The 9,635-nt window shown below is 38.8% G+C and overlaps 1 protein-coding gene across 1 annotated transcript in view; it reads left to right on the top strand.

Moving 5' to 3' along the window:
- The window catches only part of IQGAP2 (IQ motif containing GTPase activating protein 2), a 262,286-nt gene that overhangs the window by 235,592 nt on the left and 17,059 nt on the right, over positions 1-9,635 (top strand). Inside the window, exons 26-28 of the mRNA XM_081825591.1 lie at positions 473-605; positions 3,553-3,655; positions 4,316-4,457. Coding sequence (XP_081681717.1) covers positions 473-605; positions 3,553-3,655; positions 4,316-4,457 — 378 coding nt within the window. The remainder of the gene's footprint in view (positions 1-472; positions 606-3,552; positions 3,656-4,315; positions 4,458-9,635) is intronic.

The raw sequence follows: 9,635 nt of genomic DNA, 5'->3' as shown, positions 1-9,635 counted from the left end.
GGGGAATCTGCATCTCCCTCTGCCTCTGCCTGCCACTCCCCCTGCTTGTGTGCTCGCTCGCTCTCTCTCAATCTCTCTCTCTGTGTCAAATAAATAAATAAAATCTTTAAAAAAAATAAAAAATAAAAATAAATAAAATAAATGAAATAAAATAACCATAATTTGACTACATTGAGTCACTAACAGAACCTGAGGCTATGTTGCTCTCTCTATTCCTGCTTGAGGAGCTGGGTCCAACATACAGAAACATGGACTCAGCTTCCATAGTTAGGAGCCATTCTGGAAGATGATGTAACAGGTTCCCCCCTCCCCAACACACACACACACACACGCACACACATGCGCACACACACACATAGTTTGGGATGGAGAATAAAGCACTAGTCATAATTCATGATTTCCTCAGTGTTTTGACAAAGCTATTTACCTCAGAAATTTGAACTCTGTCTTAAGAATTTGTTTTCTTTGTTAGGAAATATTTCAAAGAAGCCTGTAATGTCCCTGAGCCAGAAGAAAAGTTTAATATGGATAAATACACAGATGTGGTGACAGTCAGCAAACCAGTCATTTATATTTCAATTGAAGAAATCATCAGCACACATTCAGTAAGTGGGGTTGGAAAAGGGTCTTAGCACGGTTCAGATGCGATTTTGTTAAAAATGCTTAGTCTCTACGGGGCTTCCTGTAAGCATGTGCTAATAATACTCATACTCAGAATCCTAAGAAACCTTCGATTATTTATTCCCTGACTTACACATGAATAAGATTCCTTTTCCCAAACAAGCCACATTTACTTTTTACATGGTGCATTTATTCCCTCTAGTGCATAATAAAGCTCCTCCCAAATCAGAAAATTTACTTCTTACATGATCTGTTGACAAAGTCAGATTGTGAATGTCAAGTTTAAGTCCTGAGCAGGGATAGGCCCTGCTATTTCCTCTACCCACCAGGGCTGCACTGCCTGAACCCCCACACTATTTCTCTTCCCCTTTCTAGAATCTTCCCAGCTTTTCCAGTAAAATTCTGGGATAATGAGAATATTCTCTCTCTCCCAATATTGAACATAAAGATAGGGAAAATAGGCTGTTTAAGGTTAGGAAAGAGAGGACACCCCACCCAACATTAGCTGCCTGCAAAGAATCATTTCTGTTGTTCTGGAAAATCCCTTTTCTCAAAGGCAGTTTCATAGTCTGTGGTATGTCACAATGTCTCCATCCAGATGGCATGCAAACGTCACCACCATCAGCCGTGAAAAGAATATTAAGTGTCTGTTGGGGTCAGGGCACTTAGCTCAGCATGGGAAAGCCTTAGATGGCTCCTCAATCATTTAAAGTAAAAAGAGGCTAAGCGTTGAGAGGTTCTTTGGGTTTTTGTTTGGGTTTTTTTTGTTGTTGTTTTTTTTGTTTGGAAAAAACCAATTGGAAAGTATTTCCTGAAAAACCTGGTTCCTAAAAGATAATCTTTTTGAAAATAGCTTACCACCGTGCTCCTCCAAGAGAAGTCTTAGGGACATGTTTAGAAACATACTCCAGACCTCCCAATTCAGAACTTACACTCTAACAAGAACCCAGGTTCTGCAGATACACGCTAGAGGTCAAGAAGCTCTCATTAAGGGTATACTCAGTTGGGATTACACACAACTAGGAGGAAAGCATAACAAATATACACCTCTGAAAGGTCCTATCCCGCCCCCATCAAAGCAGATACACTAACAGGAGGCAAAATTGGCTACTAAAATTTCAGTCCGTGTTATTAAGCTCTTCTAACTAACAAACTAAAGCTTGAATACAGGTTTTGAAAAAAGATTGGACCTGCTTTTGGTTTCCCTCTTTCAGGGATGGAACAAGGAACCACCCTGACATTTGCAACAAGCTCTCCATGAGTATTTTGAGTGACCTTAAACAAAGGCGGGTCTGAACGGCCAGCCAAAGGAGTGAGTTGGTTGATCAAATGAAGAGGCTATACTTCTTTTCTCTATGTATAAACACTCAAAATCATAAAACATGTCCAGCAATGCAACATTTGCAAAACTGCTCTAATGAGCAAGTGGACTCATTCATATTTGAGCAACGACTGTTGTCTTTTTTATGGTAGATTATCTGTCTCAAAAAAATGTCCACATCCTGGCTACACATCTGTTGAGGGCAGTATCTTCATGCAGAAAAAGCGGGGCGGAGGTATCTTTTAGAATGAGACATTCTTTCCCAGGGATAGCCATGAAAAAAATGTTACTGTATTCATTTAGACTGTTACTCTTTAAGGAGAAATCGTCTGTTCTTTTTGTTAACAAAAATTGAAAAGAGGGGATTCTGTTTTCCTGGGAAATCTGGCTTGTGACCGGTTTGGATTGTCTTCATGTGTTAGGCTGGAAGCAGATGTCTAACGTGGGAGTACTGTGACTGCCGAGAAAGACTATTCTGTTTACAGTCTGTCTCAAACGAGGAGGTGTCCACATCTACACAGAAGCCTGGCGGCAGCTCAGCCCACACAGCCTGTGACCCCCTGCTTGCCCCTTGTCCTCTAAGGAACATGTAGACCCTCAAAATAAGCTCCTTAAAGAGACATTTTCAAGAAAGTTTTCTGTTCTGTAATCACCAGAATAAAGGGTTGAAACTAGCTGCCTAAATCCTCACTCCCCAGAGACAGCAGCCGAATCAGCTCTCTCCTGTCTCTTCAGAGAACAGGAACTTAAAGTTATACCTTATTTTGTTCTGTTACTAATGTACCTTCCTCCAGAAATATGCATCCTACCATTCCAGATGTCACTATGTCATTTTATCACCTTTATTACTTATGTAATGCCTCTCTTTACACGCCTCGCATCCTTTTGGGGATTGTGTACCAGAAACAACACCTGGTACATCTAGGTCTCAGGCCAAGGAAGCATACGGGCGTTTCTGTGATCCCTACCCTTGAAAGATCTTCAATTGCCAGGCAGATTAAAATAGCTAATGTGGTGATTTTTTTTTATATATAGCCATACTGTTTGATTACCACTTAATTTTTCCCTGAAGAGATATGGAAATGTGCTTCCAGTTTATTAGCAGAGAGACTTCTGCCTCATTTTAGGCACTTTCCTCCCCACATTTGACCTTTTCTGTCAAGGTGGGCTGGAGCACGGGGTTAAGTGGTAGAAGGCTTCTTGGAGGCACATCTCACCAGATCTTGCTGAAAGAGGGTTTTATGGGCACCTTTCACAAAGCTACAATTTCTTCGTGTAAAGTAGGCATTTACCTCTAAGACAATATTAAAAACTGTGTTTCCCTGTGGTCTCTAATTTTAATAAATGTCAAACTTGTAATTAAGATTCAAACAATAGGGGTGCCTTACTCCTCTGCCGGTAGAGTATGGGACTCTTGATCCTCGGGGTTATGAGTTCAAGCCCCATGTTGAGCATAAAGCTTACTTTAAAAAAATAAAAATAAAAATAAAACAGTATTAGAAGAAAATTATCTTGAAAAACTGGAAAGGGAACTTGACGTAAAAATGGTAGCACTTAGGAATTTACTTTTAATTATTTGTGTCTCTGTGTTTATTGCTGTTTCTGTAAAGCTCCTGTTGGAACACCAGGATGCAATTGCACCTGACAAACAGGACTTGCTGAATGAACTACTGGAATCCCTGGGAGAGGTACCTAGTGTGGAGTCTTTTCTTGGTAAGAGCTTCTGCCTTCTATTTATCCTGTGGTTTGTGTTTAGTTGTTCAGTTTTCCTATCCTAGATCAAAATAATCTTAATATTTAACCTTACTTAAGAAGATAACTACACTAGCCCCTTCCTACATTAAGAGTTCTGTAATTCATAGTGTCCTAGGTTACAAATCAATTAGATAGCAATTAAACTCTAGATGCATCAAAAGGGATTAGTCAACCTATATCATAAAGAAATCATTAAAGAGCCAAATTTATTACAAATTCCTTGCTGTATTTTATAACAATTTCTTTTATTAAGTTCTCTTTTAGTAATATTTTCATGTTTTGAGTATCTGTGCCCCCATGTTATTTTACAGTTTAAATCAAAGACTTTTTAAGGGGTGACTGGCTGGCTCAGTCGGTGGAACATGCGACTCTTGATCTTGGAGTTGTGGATTCGAGCTCCGCGTTGGGGGTAGAGATTACTTAAAATCTTTTTAAAAAAAAAAAAAGAGAAAGATTTTAAAGGCCTCTTGGAATATATTAGTATATGTTTTGTTTTGTTTATGAAGACCATTATCCCCTGTACAACAAAGCCTGTCTTTCCCATAGAACATTTATCTTGCTTTGCTGATACCAACACAATGAGTGAATGGTAAGAATAACAATGTTTTATTTCTGCAGGGGAAGGAGCAGTTGACCCCAATGACCCTAACAGGGCAAATACACTAAATCAACTCTCAAAGATTGAGATTTCCCTTTATTTGACAAGCAAGTACGACCTAGGGGATGGTGAAGCTATAGATGGCCAAAGCCTCATGATAAAGTAAGTTTGGGGCATAATGGGCACATTGTGTCTCGGATTATGCATCTTAAAACATGCAAATTTAAATAGGCTGAATCCCCAAATAATTCATTTTAATGTATCTAAATATCGAAATATGTTGTTTATTCATCAAACATCTGACCAGAGGATAATAGACTACTTATCATTTAAGAGGGAACTAAATGTTATAATAGTTTATGAAGCTTCTCTTGTTTTTCACTTTTCCATGTAGCAATTTTATTCCTTTCTTTTAAGAAACAAAGTGATTAATTCTGCCTGTAAAAGTCCTTAGGTAACTGAAGGGAAATACCTGTTTCAGAGTGGTAAAAAGATTAATGAGGAAATACTTGAAACCATATTTAATGTCTGGGATCCAGTGTTAATACAAAAGGCACACCATGGTAAGACCTAACACTATCATTTGCTTTATTAACCTTCTTTCCTATTACTCTAAGCCCTGATATGTTTACCAGCTTTGACTTATACCCTAGTTCCTGCCCCTGAGCATTTATAATGAAGCATTCATGCTTTTATACTGTATTGTTTCCATCAAGGCCTCTGGATGTTCCACACCAGTCCTTTACACACGGAATAAGAAAGAATGAGATCCATCACCATAAATCAAAACACCATAAACCAAAACATATGCTCACCAAACAATACAGTTTTTAAGAACTTACATAAACAAAAGGGTGCATGTTAAGTCAGTTGTGTATGAGACTGAGGTGGAGAATGGAAGTGGGAAATGGGGCCAAAATGGAATAATTATGTATTTAAATAATACTTCACAAATTACTTCCAAGTTGCATGTCCTGAGTTCTGAGGTGGTTTTCATTTGTAACAAGAGCTTTCCTTTCTGCCCCTGACGGGATTCAAACAGTGCTCATCTCCAGTTAATTTTTTTCCGGATATTCATCACTATCCATTAAAATGGCAAAAAAAAAAAAACTTATTCAGTGTCCTATGTTGCAACCTGTGCTGCTTCTCTTCGGCTTCATTAGTTTGTGCTCAGATTTTCTAAGGTTTCATCTATGTGTGTAGCAAATCCTCAGTACCTGCTCTGTGTCCATGGCCCTGGCTTGATGCTGGGGAGACAGCAGTAAGCAAGACCTCTGGGGGTCTGAAGTCTGCCAGCGGGGAGCAGGACAGAGGCCAAGCTGCAGGACTCTTACACAACCTTGCCCTCAGAAGAGGTGAAGGCAGTTCCTTAGACTACTGAAGAGCAAGTCAGATTGAATTTGCAGAGACGACACAGGGCAGCGCAACAGAGAAGGGCCGGGGAGGAACTGTGCAGTCTGTTCTCTGGGTTCCTCGGGGAAAGTGCCAATTATAAAGATAACTGAAAATGCAGATTGTGTGGTTCTGCCATACAAATTAAAGGAGGCCAATGGGGTGCCTGGGTGGCTCAGGCGTCTGCCTTCAGCTCAGGTCATGATCCCAGGGTCCTGGGATCAAGCCCCGCTTCGGGTTCTTGGCTCAGCAGGGAGCCTGCTTCTCCCTCTCCCTCTGCTCATCTTTTCTCTCTCTCTCTCTATCTCTGTGTCTCAAATGAATGAATAAAATCTTTAAAAACAAAAACAAATTAAATGAGGCCAAGCATCCTATGATCTCATATGCTTTGTCCTTAGAAGTAATGGGAAGAAATTTTCTCGTAATTGGTTTGGTCTGTTATTTGAACATCATTTTCTAAAGGCAGTCAACTCAAATATGTGCATTAATGAATGGAAATCACAATGTGGGTAGTCTAAAATATCACATAATTTCAATATCCTGTATTTATATATATTTATACAGTCTCCATGGGTCTGTGAACTTTTGGAATTCATTTTAAAAGCAAAACCATGTAAGTCAGGCCTGTTGGGCAGCCATATGTCTTAGCTAGAGAAACCTGGTCCATTGTCCTACCTGCCTCAGCCCTTGTGGGGCTCTGTCACAGCTCCCCACTGTGTACGGGAAACGAATGCTGTCTATTCCTGTAATCACCATACTAAGTAGAGCCACTCATTTTTTCTTATTGTAGTAAAATACACATAACATAAAATTTATCATTTTAACCTTCTAAAGTGTACAATTCAGTGGTACTTAGTACCTTCAGGATGTTACACAACCTTCACTACTTTCTAGTTCCAGAACATTTTCATCACCCCAAAAGTAAACCTCATACCCATTAAGCAGTCACTCCCCACTATCCCGGGACATCTTTCCAGGCCATGCTCCCTAGTCCCTAGTCCCTGGTCCCCGGGCCCTGGTCCCTGGTGCTTTCTGTCTCTGTGAACTTGCCTATCTGGGTATTTCATATAAATGGAATCATACACTACGTAGCCTTTTGTGTCTGACTTCTTTGACTCCGCACAATGTTTTTGGCTGAATAATATTCCATTGCATGGATATACCACATTTATCCTGGACATTTGGGCTGTTTGCACCTTCTTGTGACTAATACTGCTATGAACATTGGGGTGCAAGTTTTTATTTGAACACCTGTTTTCAGTTCTTTTGGGTGTAAACCTAGCAGTGGAATTGCTGGGTCTTAAGGTAATTCTAAATTTAGCTTTCTGAGGAACTGCCAAACTTTTTTCACAGTAGCTGTACCATTTTATATTCCCATCACCAAGGTATAAGAGTTCCAATTTTTCCACAGCTTCACCAATACTTAAATTCTCTTTTGTGTTGTTGTTATAGCCATTCTAGTGTATATAAAGTAGTATCTCATCATAGCTTCGATTTGCATTTCCCTGATGATTAATAACATTCAGTGTCTTTCTGTGTCTTTGTCAGCCATTTGTATACCTTCTTTGTAGAAATGTCTGTTCAAGTCCTTTGCCCCATTTTTAATTGAATTGTTTGTCTTTCTGTTGCAGAGTTCTAAGAGTTCCTTCTATATTCTGGATAGTAGACCCCTACCAGATTTATGATTTGCATATATTCTTCCCCTTCGATGGGTTGTCTTTTTAGTCTCTTGGTAATATTCTTTCATGTACAAAAGTTTTTTAACTTGGCAAAGGACAGTTAATGTATTTTTTTGTTGTTACTTGTGCTTCTCGTGTCATATATAAGAAATCATTGCCCAATCTAAGGTGATGAAGATTTACTCCTATGTTTTCTTCTAAGAGTTTTACAGTTTTTGCTTTTATATTTAGGTGTATTATCCCTTTTGAGCTAATTTTTGTGTTTGGTGTAAGGCAGTAGTCCAATTTCATTTTTTTTTTTTTTTGCATGTGGATGTTCATTTATCTTACCACCATTTATTAAAGACACTATTTTTCTCAAAGGTACAAAGGTACCCTTGTCAAAAGCCAATTGACCACACACATATGCCTTTCTGGACTTTCAATTATATACCATTCATCTTAATATCAGTCCTTATCCTAGTCCCACATTGCATTGATCACTGTAGCTTTGTAATAAGTTTTGAAATTGGTAAGTCCTCCGACTTGTTCTTTTTCAAGAAGCCTTTGGTTCCTTGGGGTTCCTTGCAATTCAGTGTGAATTGTAGAATCAACTTTCTCATTTCTATAGAAAGGCTTTTGGGCTAGTGTTTTAATAATTCTTAATAATTCACTGCTTTCCTAGACCTCTGGGGTTTAGACAGCCTTCCTCTGGGCATACTCTGAGATCCTGCTGTAGGCAGAGCCCTTCACTAAGTAGCCCAGTCAGTGGTCAGTGTGGAATGACAAACTGAAACAACGATTGACCAGGTAGCCTTCTGTGAAAGTGGAATTTGGGTATTGTCCAAAAGATTCAATAGAATTAGCTCCATGATATTAGCCAAACCTTACTTTCAAAGACATTATACTTTATGTATATATTTGAAAATCTTGCTAATAATAGATAATTATAAGATGTGTCAGTGATAGCAAGCTTAGAGACCATCTAGTCCACATCTGTATCTTTGAGGTGAGGAAATGTAAGTCTAAAATTATGGGAAGCAAGTAACTAGTCACTGACATGCTTTAAGTTCATAAGCCCTTTATCATGGATATTCCATTAATAGACTCTTTAAATACTGATTTGAAAACTCTTATGGGTATGAGGTTTACATCTTATGGGGATGTCTTTTTTCCAAGCTAATAAACCAAATTCCTAATTCAAACATAATATATAGTTCTTAGAGATCTTCATTACAGAACCAAACTTAACTAAAATCAGACAATGCCTTTCAGAAGTTAGTGTGAAATGGACAATCATGGAATGCAGAGCATTTAAGACATGAAAATACCTGGCTTTTCTCTATCAAAAAAAAAAAATCCATTTTGCTTCCTCTTTAAACAGGTTGTGTTTTTAACTTTCAGAAATGTCTTCTTATGATTAGTTACAAATAACTAGCCTTACAGTGATGAGTAACTCATCTCCATGGGGGCAGGACTTACGCTAGTAACTTTATACCATGCTAGCTTTATAATTCTTAGCGATTAGCTGAAGATGATAGCAAACACCTATGAAGTGCTTACCATGTGACAGGGACTATCTTACAGATTCAGATAGATAATAATATACATGTGTATTATATACATATATATTCAATTATATATAATATTCCATAGATATGATTTATAGATATATAGAGATATATATGAGATTTGTCATTTTATACTCTCAGCAACCATAAGAGGTAGAGGTGATTACCTATATTTTACATAGAGGCACAGAACAGACAAAAATTCTTTCCTAGGTAATATGGCTAGTAAGTAGAGAATAGATTCAAACTCAGATGATCTTAACTCTTCCAGGGCCTGCCCTCACAAGATTTTACAGCTCATTGAGGGCAAGGCTCTTTGTACTCTTGGGAATCTTAGAATAAATAATGAGAATGATAGCAGAGCAGTTACTTCATAACCAATGCTGGGGCATCTTTCCAGGCCAGAGAGAAAGACAGACCGACCGATGGGAGGGACATGAAGGCACAGATGGGGGTAGGAAGAACATTGTGTTTCCCTTCTGTATATATATGGAATAAGGAGCCTGAGTTTGGGCTTTTGCCATTTTGCCAAGACTACCAACCCTGCTGATTACTAAAAGAACAAACCAGAAAAGCCTGGTTGAGACCTCCTGGGGAGACCTGGGATTACAGCCTCCATCTGGCACTTACTAGCCATAGAACTCTGAGCAAGTCACCTTAGCATCAGTCTCCTCATCTCTAAAATGGGGAAGAAGGCAGAGGGAGAGGGGAAGGAAGGG

The sequence above is a fragment of the Leptonychotes weddellii genome, chromosome 7 (genome assembly GCF_054177405.1).
Source record: "Leptonychotes weddellii isolate Sample4059 chromosome 7, ASM5417740v2, whole genome shotgun sequence".
Classification (NCBI taxonomy): Eukaryota; Metazoa; Chordata; class Mammalia; order Carnivora; family Phocidae; genus Leptonychotes; species Leptonychotes weddellii.
Note: the sequence above shows the minus strand (reverse complement) of the source record. Positions and strands in the feature narration are given on the sequence as shown.